The sequence below is a fragment of the Phaseolus vulgaris genome, chromosome 1 (genome assembly GCF_000499845.2).
Source record: "Phaseolus vulgaris cultivar G19833 chromosome 1, P. vulgaris v2.0, whole genome shotgun sequence".
Taxonomy (NCBI): domain Eukaryota; kingdom Viridiplantae; phylum Streptophyta; class Magnoliopsida; order Fabales; family Fabaceae; genus Phaseolus; species Phaseolus vulgaris.
Window position 1 is genome coordinate 19342865 of NC_023759.2, and position 16788 is coordinate 19359652.

Genomic DNA, 16788 nt, shown 5'->3' on the forward strand with positions numbered 1-16788 from the left:
GCACACATCAAGCACTTAAAACGCTTATATTTGTTAATAAAAGGACAACCAACAAGTACAAAATGTGTAAATAAACATCCCAGAATATAGTATGTCCCACATATGGATGGGAATGGATGGAGCAATTGCATCAATTTCCAAAATTAGATCAGATTATATTTGCAAGTTGCAACATCCTAAAGGTAGAAATTTGTCAGAATAAGTATACATATTTGTTAATGTTGAAGATCCCACATTGACTAGAAATATGATAAAATTAAAACAAATAATTGGACGCAAACCTCACCTTTTAAGCTAATTTCATAACATTGAGTAAGTCCTAAATCAACTTTCTAAGATGGTATCAAAATCTATTTTAATAAGGTTTAATGGCCTATTTGTGGAACCACTATCTAACCATCATTGGATCACCTACAAATATCTAGTTTCACGCTTGAGATGTCTAATTTTTGGTGTAAGGAAGTGTGTTGCATATCTCATATCAACTAAAGATTAGTGTTATCGATATCGGATAACGAATCATATCCGAGACCCCATAAATCCTTTATAAAGTTATAACGGAAATTATAACGGGTTAGGGCGGAAGGTGTTGTGGCAAAGATAAAAAAATGTGTTGTGGATTGCAATAAGTATAATGTTTTAATTGGGAAAAAAATAGGCCAAAAAAACCTAATTTTAAGTAGGTTTTGAACTCTTAATTAGGTTTAAGAGTTCATGCAAGCGCAGCACATTCAAATTTTATTTGAATAATTAGAGTTTTAGGGTCTTATTAGTTAAAAAGTATAATGTTTTAATTGGGCCAAAAATAGGCCTAAAAACCTAATTTTAAGTAGGTTTTGAACTCTAAATTAGGTTTAAGAGTTCATGCAGCTGCAGCACATTCAAATTTTATATGAATAATTAGAGTTTTAGGATTTTATTAGTTAAAAGTTGGAATGTGCCAAAGGCCCAAACTTATTAGGGTTTTGTTTAGCTCTTCTATCTTCATGCGCCGCACGGTCCCTTCTTCATTTTCCGCCACTGCCCTAGCTCACCTTGCGCCACTGCCACCGTCTTTTTCTCCGCCTTTTTCGATATTTTCATTTTACGTTAGCATCCCGAGATGCCAAAAGTGGTCGCCATGGGAAAACCACATTGCCACCGCCTTCCGCCATGGCACCAATAATAACCAAAAAGTGATAACACTGCTAAAGATATGGTCAAATTATGATATATAAGTGGGTGCAATCATTACCTTGAAAACCGGTTTTGTAAAATTGAGTTAAGCCTAAATTCACTTCCTAAGATGTGATTTGATTGGGAAATATCTTTCCAAATATTTCCCTTTATTAAATATTCATTTTTTCCCTATTATTCTATCACTTCTTTCTTATCAATAAGAATACTCATGTATGTACCCAACACAAAGAATTCATTACATTCCTTCTTAGTTTATCCCTTGTCAACATGGTACTGGAGCATTACCATCCCCTGTGACCTGTTTTCTTCCTTTCAACAGGATATTGAGAGCCTAAGAAAAAAGGAACCCAAATTTATGCTTTCCCTGTCGACCCATAGCTCATAGGAGTAACTTTTTTAGAAACCGTATAAGTTTTCCAGTTTATGTTATTTGACTCTGTAGTTATTGTTCATGCCACATACATTGTTCATCACCACCATCACAATTCACCACTGGAGTTACTGTTCATTGCTGACAACTTTCCATTGAGCTTTCTTTTCTAGGTAGTGTTATTGTTTACCACCAACATTTTTCGATGAGTAATATTCACCACTTATGTTTTTTCGACAAGTACTATTTATTGTCGACATTTTTTAAGAGTATTGTTTAACACCGATATTTCTTTAATAAGTATTGTTCAATGTTTTTAGGCAACATCAACGTTTTTAGAGCGAGTCCTTTTTTTCCTACAAGCTTTTTAAGCTAGTTACCATCACTGTTGCTGCCTTGCTATGTGATTTCTCTTTGACAATTGCAAAACCCTCTCAGCATTTTTTGCTTCCTAGTAGTCACCACACTCTCTAAACAATTTACCTTTCCGACAACTATCGTGTCCTTTGAGCATTTTTGCTTCTTCAAAGCCATCATGATTTCTAAGCATTGTTGCTGTCCAACAGTTGTTGTGTCCTCTGAGCATTTTTGCTTTCCAGCAACTGTCATTTCCTTTGAGAATTTTTTCTTCCAGCAATTGCCATGACCTGTAATAATTCTTTTTCCAGCAACTGCTACTTTCTTTAAACATTTTTTTTTTTTGGCAGTCAATGTGTCATCTACCCATATCTGCCCTCTGACCATTTTTAACAAGTTTATCTTATAGATATGCTCCATCTTGAGGGGAAGGTTTAGAGATATGACTTGATCACATTAATAGGGAGATAGGATGTGATTTTATAGAGAAATATCCCCATCAAATCATATCATATATCTAACACTCCCACTCATAGGTTGGAGCATATGTATCATATGAGACAAGCTTGTTACAAATTTTATAAATACAACACCTGTTGAGAGACTTAGTAAACATGTCAGTCAGAATGTTGCAGAAGCTAACAAAATACATAATGATATTCCTAGGACTTTCTTACTGTCAAAGTGACCATGAATCTTCAATGTTTCGTCCTTTCAAATCATATATCTAACATTTAATATCAAATAGATTGAAAAGGCTCCTGCCTGCAGAACTCTAAAGGATTGTTTCAATAATTTAAGGACAGTAGCAATATCTCTCGAATTATCTCATAAATGTAAATGCTTAGTGAATACGAGAATATATAGTATAGATGTAGATTGTATTGTAGGTCGTACCAATGCCTGGAGTGGAAAGAAGTGGAAAGAAATAGATGAAATATATTTTTGAGATATCTTACAAATTTGATTACAGTCTTTATTTATAGACTGTTTTACAACCTAATTAAGGAAAGAAATAATAGGTAATGAAAGCTATAAATAATGGGTGTTTAAAGCTTTACAAATCAAATCAAATCAAATCAAATCACTAACAAATCTGTTCTAATAAATATAAAATGGAATCTGCACTTAATTATAGCATAATTCTCCTGATTATGCAACACTCCCCCTCAAGTTGGTGAATGTATATCTATCATTCCCAACTTGCAAGTAAGATCCTCGAATTGTTTTGTGGGAAGTCCATTAGTAAACATATCTGCCAATTGGAGTCTTGAAGGGATGTACTCAGTGACTATAAGACCATCATCCAACTTCTCTTTAATAAAGTGTCGATCTATCTTGAACCGGATTGTGTGCAATACTGATAGCGGACTTATTATCACACGCCAAGCCCATAGGAGCATCATATTTTATTTTTAGGTCATCAAGTATGATCTTCATCCATAAGAGTTCACACACCCCTTGAGTCATGGCTCTAAATTCTGCCTCTGCACTTGATCTTGCAACTACATTTTGCTTCTTGCTCCTCCATGTCACTAGATTTCCACCCAAGAACATGCAGTAGCCTGTGGTGGATCTCCTATCAACAATCGATCTTGCATAGTCAGCATCAGTATATACTTTAATGGATAAGTTTTCCCCCTTCTTGAATAGCAATCATTTTCCTGGAGAGGCTTTTAAGTACTGAATAATTTTATCTACAGCCTGCAAGTGTCTTTCTCTTGGATCATGCATAAATTGGCTAATCACACTAACTGCATAAACTATGTCTGGCCTAGCGTGTGATAGATAAATGAGTTTTCCCACAAGTCTTTGATATTGTGTCTTCTCCACTTTTGGGTTTTCCTCATCATTCCCAATCCTATGATTTTGCTCTCTTGGCACTCCAGTGGGCTTACAACCCAACTTACCAGTCTCTTTGAGAAGATCAAGGATGTATTTCCTTTGAGAAATAAAGATGTCATGTCTCGAGTAAGCAACCTCTATCCCAAGGAAGTACTTCAGCTTCCCAAGATCCTTCATTTCAAATTGAGCAGCTAGTCTCTCCCTCAAATTTTGTTTTTCAATCTCATCATCACCTGTAATAATCATATCATCTACATAGACCAAAAGTAGAGTGAGTTTACCATTCTGAGAATGTTTTATAAACAGAGTATGGTCACCTTGGCTTTGTCGGTACCCCAAAGATACCATAGCTTGAGTAAACCTTCCAAACCAAGCACGAGGTGATTGTTTAAGACCATATAGGGTCTTCTTAAGTTTGCACGCCTTATTCCCTTCATTAACAACACCATAACCAGGTGGAATCTCCATGTATACTTCTTCCTCTAAGCTTCCATGCAAGAAGGCATTTTTAACATCAAATTGATGCATTTCCCAACCAAAGTGTGCTGCCAGGGAGAGAATAATCCTGACTGTATTCATTTTTGCCACTGGAGCAAAAGTCTCTTCATAATCGATCCCATAGGTTTGAGTGTACCCTTTTGCAACCAACCTTGTTTTATACCGATCTAGTGTGCCATCAAACTTATACTTAACTGTGTATATCCACCTACAACCCACTACTTTCTTATCTTTTGGTCTCTCTACAATCTCCCAAGTCTCATTCCTCTCTAATGTGCTCATTTCTTCATTCATGGTTCGAATCCAGTTCTCATCTTTTAAGGCTTCTTGTACCGATGTAGGGATTCTGATAGAATCAATAGCTGAAAGAAAACTCTGGTGCTGCATAGAAAGTTTTTCTGTAGACACAAATTGGGATATAAGATATTTGGCACAAGATCTTTTTTCTTTTCTTAAGGCAATAGGTAAATCATCTAGGTTAGTTTCATTTAAGGTGTCCTCAAAAGTCTCATAGGTATGAGTTCTTACCTCCAGTTCGGACAATTGAAGTTGTTGTTCGATCAGGACGGGTTCTTGTTGCCTTCGTTGATATTGTTTCCCAAAGTATTTGTCCTCATTATTCTTCTCTGGTAATGATGCTGGCATAGGGTCTATGTCATTCTCTGTAAGAACGAAATCCTGCAACAAAGGAAAAGGTGGCAACTCAAGGTCCTCAGCTTCTTGAATACTCTCCCCCTGAAGCTGAGAACTGGGAAAGAAAGACCCTGTTTCATGGAAGGTGACATCTTTGGAAATATAAACTTTACGACTTTGAGGATGATAACATTTGTACCCCTTTTTGTTGGGGGCATAACCAATGAAGACACATTTGATGGCGCGAGAATCTAACTTACCCCGATAAGGACTATGAACATGGACAAAAGCAGGACAACCAAAGACACGATTCTGAAGACTATTCAACATGGCAATAGAAGGATAGAATGTGGTCATAACCTGAATAGGAGGAACACCCTCTAGAACCCGAGAGGGTAATCTATTAATCAAATAAGTGGCAGTCAGGATTGTTTCCCCCAGTAAGATCTAGGAACAGATGTTTGGAAAAGTAAAGCTCGAGTAACCTCAAGGAGATGACGATTTTTCCTTTCAGCAACCCCATTTTGTTGAAGAGTGTCCACACAGGTTAATTCATGAACAACTTCATTTTCCTCAAGGAACTTGGAAAGGTTTTGGTTCACATATTCTCTTCCATTATCAGAACGCAATCTCTTAATTGGACTTTCAAATTGTGTTTGAATCATTCTGTAAAACTTTACAAACAAGTGAAAAACTTCAAACTTATCTTTCATGAGGAATATCCAAGTAACCCGAGTACAATCATCAATAAATGAAACAAACCATTTTGCACCCGAGATATTAGGAATAGGTGAAGGTCCCCATACATCTGAATGAATAAGATCAAAAGGTTTAAAACTTTTATTACCATTGGGAGGAAAAGTTGTCCGATGGTGTTTAGCAAACTAACAAACATCACAATGAAATGACTCAGTAGACACTTTTGTAAATAAAACAGGAAATAAGGACTTTAGGGTACTAAATGGAGGATGACCAAGACGTTTGTGTTGAAGCCATATCTGAGAGGATGACCAAGATTCACGACCTTGCTGAAGATTAGAAGTGTGTGCCTGTAGTCTAGCACACTTTTTACTTTCTTCATGTTGTAAATAATATAACCCGCCCTGCTCTTTAGCAATTCAAATAGTCTTCCCCGTGGCAAGATCCCGAAAAACACAATGGGAAGGAAAAAATACCACTGCACAATTTAAATCTTGGGTAATCTTTTGAATAGACAAGAGGTTATTGGATAGTTTGGAAACATGAAGCACATTTTTTAAAGGAAATGAAGGTTGAAGGTGAATGTTACCACGACCATTAATGGGGGTAGTGGAACCATTAGCAACAGTAATATATGGGTTACCGGATAAAGCAGTGTAGGATGAAAAAGAAGAGGAAAGAGGTGTCATGTGATCAGTAGCACCAGAGTCTATAATCCAGATATTTTCAGTACTAAAAGCATTAAATGATAAAAAACTAGAACTCTTACCACTCATAGTAAAGGAACAATAGCTAGATGGCTTACTAAGGGAGTCCATGAGAGCTCAACACAACTGAGTCTTTCAGATTGGCAAAATTTGATCATGTTCACAAAAAAAATCCGCTGGAAAATTTTTCCGGTGGCAGTTTCCGGCGGCCGGCGGCAGCTTCCGGCGAGTAGTGGCAGTTCCGGCGAGCGGTGCAGTTTCCGGTGAGCGACGGCGGTGGTGGTCGGTGGTGGTGGTCGGCGACGGTCAATGGTGGTGGCAGTAACGGTCAATGATGGAAGGTGGTGGCAGTAACGGTCAATGATGCAAGGTGGTGGTGGTGGTCAATGGAGAAAAGATAAGGAAAATAGAAAGTTGCAGCAATGAAGGCTGTCCAAAAAAAAATTGCAGCAGTGAAGGCTGCCAAGGAAAATGATTACAGCAATGAAGGCTGCTAAAAAAAAATTGCAGAAGCAGAGTCTCCCAGATCAGGAGCTCTGATACCAAGTGGAAAGAAGTGGAAAGAAATAGATGAAATATATTTCTGAGATATCTTCCAAATGTGATTACAGTTTCTATTTAATAGACTGTTTTACAACCTAATTAAGGAAAGAAATAATAGGTAATGAAAGCTAGAAATAATGGGTGTTTAAAACTGTAGAAATCAAATAAAATCAAATCACTAACAAATATGTTCTAATAAATATAAAATGGAATCTGCACTTAATTATAGCATAATTCTCCTGATTATGCAACACCACCTGGAAACAGCAGGGAAGACAAAGATCTCTTCATAGAACTCCTTCCTTTAAATTAATATAAATTAGGACAAAATCTCTAACTTTTCAACTAATCTAGTATCTCTTTTCAATGTGAGTATATTGTTGAGGCATTGCCGGAAAAATGCTTTAAAAAGCTAAAAGCAATACTATTTTCAGAAAAAAATAAAAATCTAAAAAACTATTATTTTGGAATGGAAAGAGTATCAAAATACAAAATAACTGCCATTTTTTATAATTGCCTATTCACCAACACACTGAGCTACAGAGTAAACGTATTCATCCAAAACTAACAATCTTCACGCCTTAGCAAACTAACATTCTTCATGCAATAGACCCTTAAACAGGGTGTAAGTGTTAACTACCTTCCCATGGGCAATGGCTATTTCCACATTCGGGAATGACTCTACAAGAAATGTCATTACTTCATCCAGTCCTGTAACACAACAATTATTAAGAAACCAGATTCAGTGCTGTAATAGACATCAGACATATTAGCATATATACATTAACAGCAACACCATGATAATCTCTTTTTAGGACTGTGATGGCCATGTAATACTACAATACTTTTTCTGACAGGGGCAACACCAAATGTGCACTAAACGTATTTGCAATAATGAGACCTTAGTTCAACTTGTTTCTATCATCTATGTATTACTGATATATTAGCAGGCTTCTCAGGAACTGAAATAGCAAGTTTTCTGGATGCACATTCCTCTGACAAAATGACCAGCATAGTTCATTCTACAGTTGTTTCTTATAAATTCTAATGTCTAAAATGATTTCAAGAGTATGTAAGCAAGTGTAGAATTAGAGTGTGTTTGATTAACAGAAGCTGGCATAAGTAACTACAGCTGGCAGAGACTAATCTATTGCTTACAACAGAAACTTACTTAAACACTTAAGCTAATATACAATCACATAAACTCTATTAGGGTGTTTTTTGGCTTATCTTGTGTTGATTTATCTTCATTAATACAATGAGCTCGCCACCTTGTTTTCACTTTATTTTTTCTTTACAATAATTCTCACAAATGGTGAAAATAAGATTTTGTTATGTTCACTACCTGCTTTTGCAAATTCCCCAAAAAAACAGAAATAAATAATAAACTAATCAAGGTAGCTAGATATTATAAAGCTACACTTCAGCAATTTTCCAATAAATTGTCTAGTGCTACACAAGTATTCTGATCATCAGCAATTTATGGTATCACAGGACACTCTTTGTCAGAATGCCTACAAATATGTTGAAGATAATGTCAGAATCTCTAGGAATATGCTCAAGATAATATTCCCCTGCAAAGAATTAATTAAATTTCATCACTATGAAGGATAGGATATTTCCTTGTACATATTTAATTATATTTCATAATTAATAGGCTGGTTGAACATTTTGTTTTTATTGTACAGGATCGCTGATGGTGAATTATAGGGATAGATTGTTTCTATCATAATTTAGGAGTTTACTTAATTAGATTCTTTGTATTCTATTCAAGAGCAATTGCTCTTCTATAGAAATAATCAGAACAATCAGAGCTACAAAATCCTTGGGAACCTGTGTAATCATCAGTGCATACTGCATTGGTGCAAATTCCTCTCTTTCTTATGTTGTATTCCTTCTAGTCTAGGCCTGCATTGCCAAACTTTAAACCTCCAAATGTCCAATACACAAAAAAGCCTTAACCAATCAAACAATTTGGGTAGGTTGAACTGCAGAATATTCAACTGACGTTATGATTCAACGGGAAAAATTACATAAAATGATCTCATTTTGTCCAAACCTTTCTAAAAGGGAAGGGCAAAGAAAATCATCTCATTGACAACACTCAGAAATTTTCAGATCCCAAATTTGCAACATGGGACAAGACAGATGTGGTGGTAATGTCATGGTTGTGGAATGTCATGACACCCGAAGTGAGTGATGCTTACATGTTTATGAAGACAGCTATGGAGGCATGGGATAGCTCTAAAGCAAACTACTCCAAGGTTGGTGATGCTGCCCAAATCTGATAGTGATTACAATGGATGTAATTTCAGTGAATGTGTTCGACTATAGAAAAGACTGGCACTCGGAGGTGAATCAACGTGTTGGTTACCCAATCAACCTTGGGATTTACTTGAAAGACAAAAGCGTAGAATTTTCTATTTTGGTAGATAGAGTTGTGGGGGGCTCAGCATCATAGATGGACAATTGGAACTAATGATTCATAGGAGGTTACTTGAGGATGATTCCAAAGGTGTTGTCGAGGCACTGAATGAAACAGTTTGCATTCATAATAAGTGCACATGGTTAATTGTGCTAGGAAAAATACTATTTAAGAATTGAACCTCTAGGAGAGGGTGCTAGATGGCGTCGATCATTTGATCAGGAGATATACTCACCCTTACTTTTAGCCTGCGACCAATTTCCAGTATTCAACCTTGAGGACAAGTTTGGCAGGGGTGAGTAATGATAGAAATGGGAATAATGAGAGGGTGTAGAAATTTTATTATAGAAGGAAATTTAAAAATTAGTTAGTTGTTAGCTGTTAACAGAATTGCTGGAAGGGGGCTTTCTTTTAGGAAATCTATATATTCTTTTCTTAAGGGTTGATGAAAAAGGAGGATTGTTGTTTTCTAACAGAGAATGTCCTGTGTGAAAGGAAGTATTTTCATTTGTAAACGTTGGTTTGGAAGTTTTCTGAGAAATAATACAGTTTTGAAGGACTGCCCCCACTATTTCTTTTCTGCGTTTTACCTTCTTTGTGAAGGTTCCTAACTGCACCTCTCCTTTAAAATGTTTTAATATTTCTTTCCCTTAAATATTAATCAGTTAGTCATTTCTTTAGGTGTAAAGTGACAAAAAGTGATCCTAAAACTCTGGGAGGCAGGTAAACTATTAAAGAAAGGAAAGTAACAGTGGGATTGCAGCTGGCCAGATGACAATCTATATTTATTAAGGTTACTTTACCGCACTCTACCTTCCAAGTTCCAACTCATGAATGTTCCACTTCCTTTCCATAAAAATCTTTATTTGTCACAAGCTCACAGCAAATTGAGATCAGGGATTACAACGACAGGGCTTGCCTATAGTGCAGCATACTTAACCTATTTCGGTTCCCTGGTGAGTCACACAACATACAACAGGGAAAAACCATGTATATTTTCAGAGTAAGCTTTTCTGGAAGGTTTTAGAAAAACCAGCAGCCGATCTATCCTTAAGATTAGGGTACCTTTACTTTACGTTTAAGAACAAAAAAAAGGTCCTTATTATTCAAAGCTGTTACAGATAGTTTTTTTAAGCATGTTTAGACGAAAGCATGTGCAATGTAATAAACAGAACAGACGTTGTTGTATGGCCCTAAAAAGGGTTTGAAAATATGTTTGTAGGTTAAAGAAGTATGCTATGAATCATTTTATGAAATAGTATCGTCAATCATTTTTTCCTTTTCTCCTCTAACAGTTTTTCTTTTCTTTTCCTCTTATATCATTTTGGTGCATTAATCAGTTTTATCTGTTCAAAACATTCTTCTTTTTTCATCACAAATGAAAACCCTATCCACAGAACACTCAAAAATAATCAGCCATTAGAGTAAAATGAACAACAGCTTTTCCTGTCAAACTAAAAGTCATTGCATAAGGTAATGATAGGTCTTATTTTCAGACTTGGACAATACATAAGCTTACACACAGATGTCTGTATAGAAATTAGTAGCTGAGAATCACCTTTAATACGTGGCAGAACATAAAAAAGTTGACCACCACGATCAAGCTCATACTTGATGGCTGACGTTACTTTGTCCTCACTGAATGAAGAAAGGTGAGTCTTTATAGGAACTCTTTCTGGAGGTGGTGTTGATATTAAACTGAAACAGAGATTAATAGAAATCATGTCTAGCATTATACTTAAGCTCAGAGGTTTGATTAGTCCTGATTTCAATAGGAAGAGCCAAACATGCAACAAATGAAGTTCCCATCTAAGTGCCTAACAAAGTACAATGCTCAAAACTAGAACCAGAAGATTAAGGGGGTAAAAAATGTTAAGACCAATTTTACTGTTACGCACATTTAGGAACTGTTTCCCGTTCTGCCCTCGTCTTGCCATGGTGAAAGAATAAGGAGCAGAACAGAGAAGCAAAAGGAATGGCCAGAGCTCCTAAAAGCTCTGATACCATATTAAAAATAAAGAAAATAAATATAAGATTAATATCCCTTGTGTAAAATATAGACATAGGGTTGTTTATTTATAGATGGAAATAATAACAAAATAACAGAAACTATGGGCTAAGCCCATTACATTCAACCATGTTTAAGTTAATTTTTCATTTTTTCTACTGAATTGATGAACCAACTCGCTGATAACTAAGATAGTTGCATTGCATATTTATTCCTTTCACTCTATATTTTTCTTATTTAACATTACAGATATCCTGTTATACACAATTTTAGGAGGAAAAGCAGTTGGGGACAGAGGGAATAACTTAGCCTTCAAATATAAGAGATATTAGAGTGATACATTATCCCTTTTCTATACATATATTGTGACTTAGCCTCCTTTTTTTTCTAGTTTTTAGAATAAAATACATCCTCAGCGTGGGCAGCATAGGCAGCTTAAAAGAGTTATCAAAAAAACAACTCTCAAAAGTTTAAGTTATCAAGGAAGCATTAGTCATCAGATGAAGGCTTGTGAATGGTTTTATACTTAGTGGCTAATTCACAAGCAACTCTACCTTGGGCTAAAATTTAACTTCTCATTTAGAACAATGTGGGCAGGTTGAATCAAACTCATAATCATTTGGTGGTCATAGAGGCTTTAATACTGTGTCAGAACTAACTCTTCCAAAAGCCTAACCAATCAGGTTAGGCTAATGAATGGTTTAATTTAATATCTAATGAACCAAATCTCAACTTAAACAAACTTCTAGTAAAGAAACTTAAACATATGCTAATGTACCGTAATTTGGAAAATCAATTATATCATAATTCACTGTAGTACCCTCACTACATCTCGTGGACCCACTCACAGACACAGACATCGATAAAACATGCACCACTCTACATCCTTTTTCAGCAACCAGATATTTTAGAATTTTTTTCCAACAATGTGCAAGACAGGTTCAGCACAAGATTCTGTTCAATACCAAGTTAATCAAACACAATGAATCTTCCTTCATAATTTGAAGAAAGACTAGTTACCGTACCTGGCATCACGAAACCCTGTTAATGCTAAATAAAGAGTTCGTGGTATAGGGGTTGCGGATAAAGTAAGTACATCCACAGAAGTTTTAAAAGAAGCAATCTTCTCCTTCTGTTTGACACCAAACCTCTGCAAGCAATAAATTGTAGCCCAGTAAGGAAGGAGGGGGGAGTGCCATTCTAATTAAAAAAAATAAAATATGAATTCCAGATAATTGGTAAACCTGCTCCTCATCAACCACAAGCAGACCAAGATTGTTATATGTAACACGATCTCCTAGGAGTGAATGAGTTCCAACTATAATATCCAGGCTACCATTCTTAATCATGTCCAAATTCTCTTCTTTCTCAGCTTTGGTCTGCAAGTTGAGGCAGGTGACATAATCTAAAACTGATAGAACTTGTAAGTTATTCATAAATATCCACCTAGAAGACCATGTTACTATAAATATCCACCTAGCTCATATTTGTTTGACCTATAATTTTCCAAATTTCAAGTTCCTACAACGTCCATGTGCTTCCATTTTATAAGAAAAGTTTGTAGGATGAAAAAGGAGGAGCAACACATCCAGTTTCTTTTGAATAATATAATACTATGTAGTATTGAATTTATTATGCTGGCAAATAAGGGCAATAATACATAACCATAGAATCATTGTCACTTTCACCACTGCAAATCATAGAGAAGTTTCGGATTGATCAACAGATTAAGCATACGATAGCCTTCATAAACAGCATGATAAAATGCATTTGCCAATTCAGGAGAAAGAAACCTAGATGGATCATCGCATAAAAATAATGTAGGTGAGGGACAAAATAGATACATCAAGCAAAATAAAGTGACATACTTCATATATCTATGAATAATAAGAGGATAACTGCAATAACTCTCTAATATAGACATTAGTTCATAATTAAAAAAAAAAGGATAGAAATGTACACCAAAACACCAACAACAATTAGAGGTGTAAATGATTTATGATTGCTGACTAACTAATTTAAGTATATATTTAGTCCATGCACAAGAAATTAAACTAATCATTCTAATAGTAAAATAGTATCACAGTCATAGGGACAAAATAGTTTGCATATGCAATAAGGTACAAATAGATAAAGCCAGACACTACCAAGGTGATGTTCTGGATAGGGTATTTCACACAAGGTAGATACTAAAAGGCTGTCACGTTTATCCAATAAATAGCAATTGTGTCTTTAGCGCCAGGAAATGTTACAATACTCATAAACTTGCATTTATTAAGCTCAGGGCATGGTTATAATCTATGGGATAGTTCAAATATTCTGATGCTGATTCAAGTGGATTATCATATCATTAGAGAGCATTTCTTAACAATATACTATTATTTGACTATCAAAGAAGTTTAATTGGATTGGATTAGTGAAAATTCTATTTTGTACTGTGCAAGACTAACGACTAGATGAATTTAACTGAGTAGTAAAATTACTCAATCGTACCTGGAACCTGCTTAATAGCCCAACCTTGATATCAGGGTATACAGAAAATCGCTCTGAAATAACATCAAAATGTTGTTTTGCTAGAACTATTGTTGGTGCCAGAACCATCGCTTGTTTTTTAGCTGAGACAACACAGAAGATAGCACGTATTGCAACCTCAGTTTTACCAAAACCAACATCTCCACAAATTAATCTGTCCATTGGTGTTTCTTGCTCCGTCAAATCCCTCTCAACATCAATAAATGCCTACAAGAATGTGCACTCAGAAGAGATAAAATTGCAACGAAAAACCACAATCAATTAATCCTCTTCCTCCAAAGGACATAGAATTTATTACAATGTCACCTGTTTCTGATCTGGTGTGGGTTCATAAGGGAACTGAGCTTCAAATTCGGACAAGGCAGGAGTCTTCAGATATGCAGGCCTTCTTTGCTTTAGCCTTTGTAGATAGAGTTCCATCAGGTCCACAACCATCTTCTGTATTGCGACCTTACCCTTAACCTTTCTTCTCTCCCATGCGGCAGTATCACTCAACTTGCTCAATGTCCTAGGCTTCTTGGTTTCATTTGGCCTAGAAATGCAAGCACACCACACTTCACACAACAGCATTTACAAAGCCAACTAAGTCCATGTTTGAATAAACTTATGATAAAGCATTTGCAATAGAAGAAAATGAGAAAGTAAAATGAATAAGTTAAATCAACTTAGGAACTACAATTTTTTATCCAAACTCTCTCGTTTAATTTCTCCAAAAGATCATTTTAACTAGGAAAGAAGAAAAGTTCAAATGAATTAAGTTTCTCCTACAAGTTAGAATCACCTTATGCACCTCAACCTTTACACAAACTATCTCGCTTAGTTTCTCCAAAACTTTATTTTAACTTATACATAAGCTAATTTTAACTGATTTTACCTTCTTATTTTCTTCTCTGATAAGTGCTTAATGAAAAGTTTATCCAATCACGGCCTAAGTCAAGTTCAGCATCATCACCTCCACATTTGACTCAACAAACAACAAAGAAGAATGCAGGATAAAAAAACTCACAGACTATATCTATAGAGCATTTTGGAAGCCTGGTTGACAGGTAGTTTTGCCATGCCATCAGCATACTCGATGAAAACATACTCAGTGGCTTCTGAAGAATTCTTACCAGAATCAAACCGCATCCCAACAAACCTCCCAATTCCCACTTTCTTGTGCACAACATAGTCCCCAGAACGGAGCGTGTAAGGGTCGACCCTGTAGCTGAAGACCCCGTCTTTCTTCTCCCTATCTCCCTTCAACTTCTGCAACCCCTTCTGCTGCTGCTCCTTCACCATCCGCATGTACTTCCCCGCTTCCTCTGAGTTCATCACTGTTCTGAAAACCTCTTTCTTGCTGTACTCGCGGCGAATCCTCTCGTTGAGGACGGAGATGGGGTCGTTGCGGGGTTCCGTTTTTGAGGGTGTGGAAGGCGTGTAGGTGCTACGTGGGGTGTATACTGCACTGATGGTGAAAGGTGACAGCTTTTGCTTGTTTCCGTGTTTGGGGTGTGTAGGGTGTGTGAGGATGAAGAGACTCCATGCTCTTGGGAAAGAGTTGAGCTTGGAGATGAGGGGTGTGCGAAGTTGTGGCCTTGGGAGGAGAGATGAAGAAGAAGCCATGTGGATGTGTGTTCAGAATGACATTGGGGAAGAAGAGTTTGAAAAGAAGATGAAGGTTTTGGTGGGGTTTTGTTGTATGGAAGAAAGATGGTTTATCTTCTTATATATATATATATATATATATATATATATATATATATATATATATATATATATATATTTGAAGAATGTTAGTGTTGTGATATCATGTAACCACCATCGTTTCAAAGAGAGAAGCCTGTGGAGGGAGTAATGCCAACAAATTGCTGCTCACAATTTGGTGTTCAGATATTTTCTCTATACTAACTCTGAATTAAAAAATTCATAAACCATTTTCAGAATTTCTAATTTAAAAATGTAATTACAAATTCTAACATTTGTAATCTTAAATATTTTTTTCAGGACCATTTGTTAATTATAATAATAATTATACCGATTAGATGCGACGATCCTATAATTTCTAGTATCGATCCCAGAATTGGAATAAATACATCAAGATAAATTATATTATTTTTATGATTATACTGTTAAGTGCGACTCATCTACCGAATAGTCATGTTGTCGGACAATTTTATACAGGTGTATTTTTTACCGAAAGTTAAAACCCAAAAGCCAAAAAAAAAAAGGAAATGTGATCTAAGAAGAAAAATTAATTGTCATATATCTTCTTAGCCCCTTACTACTACAATAATAATACTAACTGAAAAAATAATAATGAATTTGTTGCAATAATAATGTTGAATGTATTGGAACACCTGAAATCTCTTACTTTAAGTCTATCATGAAGTGCTTTTCAATGCTATTCATCAATATTTAACTTCAAATTATTCTATTTTATTGGAAAGATGAATGTTTATGTTATAGAAAATTAATTCATTACTGCATGATTTTAGAATGAATATCTATTCTAATAATGTTATTTATTTTCAATATGAAATTGAAATTACTATTTTATTTGGATATCAATATTAATTAAATTAGATATTATTGAAATTATTTTTATGTCAATCAATACTAGATACCGATTCATATATTCATTCTTAATCTATAAAAATTACTAATATTTACAAATTTACTCAACTTTATATCCTTGTTATTCATGTCTGCTCTTATTTTTTAGTAATTAAGAGAATAAATTAAACGTTGTAAAACTTTGGAACAGACACCAAAAATGTGTTGTAGTGGAGCGGTGAAAGATAATTACTTTATAACATAATGCAATCAAAGCTTCATTTCAAAAGAGCCTTATGTGGTGGACATCGATTTAAGGTTAGATCATACAAAAAAATTGGTAGGTTTTGTGTCTAAATATGTTTTAAACTTTATTGCCAAAGAGCTTGTTAAAGTTAAATATGTGGGCTTTGATAAAAATAGATGTGGTTGATGTATTCTTACATGTATTCATGGT

The 16788-nt window shown here is 35.3% G+C and overlaps 1 protein-coding gene across 3 annotated transcripts in view; it reads right to left on the bottom strand.

Annotated features, from left to right (window-relative positions):
* The window catches only part of LOC137813747 (ATP-dependent DNA helicase At3g02060, chloroplastic), a 29557-nt gene extending 14036 nt beyond the window's left edge, over window positions 1–15521 (bottom strand). For 2 of the 3 annotated variants that reach the window (XR_011081502.1, XM_068616161.1), the window contains exons 1-7: window positions 14803–15511; window positions 14103–14328; window positions 13758–14003; window positions 12509–12643; window positions 12290–12414; window positions 10815–10954; window positions 7472–7542 (exon numbers count right to left, since the gene is read on the bottom strand). Coding sequence is in view for 1 of the 3 variants with exons in the window: in XM_068616161.1 (XP_068472262.1) it covers window positions 7472–7542; window positions 10815–10954; window positions 12290–12414; window positions 12509–12643; window positions 13758–14003; window positions 14103–14328; window positions 14803–15401 (1542 nt within the window). In the remaining 2 variants the exon portion in view is untranslated. Of the gene's footprint in view, window positions 1–7471; window positions 7543–10814; window positions 10955–12289; window positions 12415–12508; window positions 12644–13757; window positions 14004–14102; window positions 14329–14802 lie in introns of all 3 variants that reach the window. The other variant, XR_011081503.1, reaches the window with a different exon arrangement.
* Between the last annotated feature and the right edge of the window lie 1267 nt (window positions 15522–16788).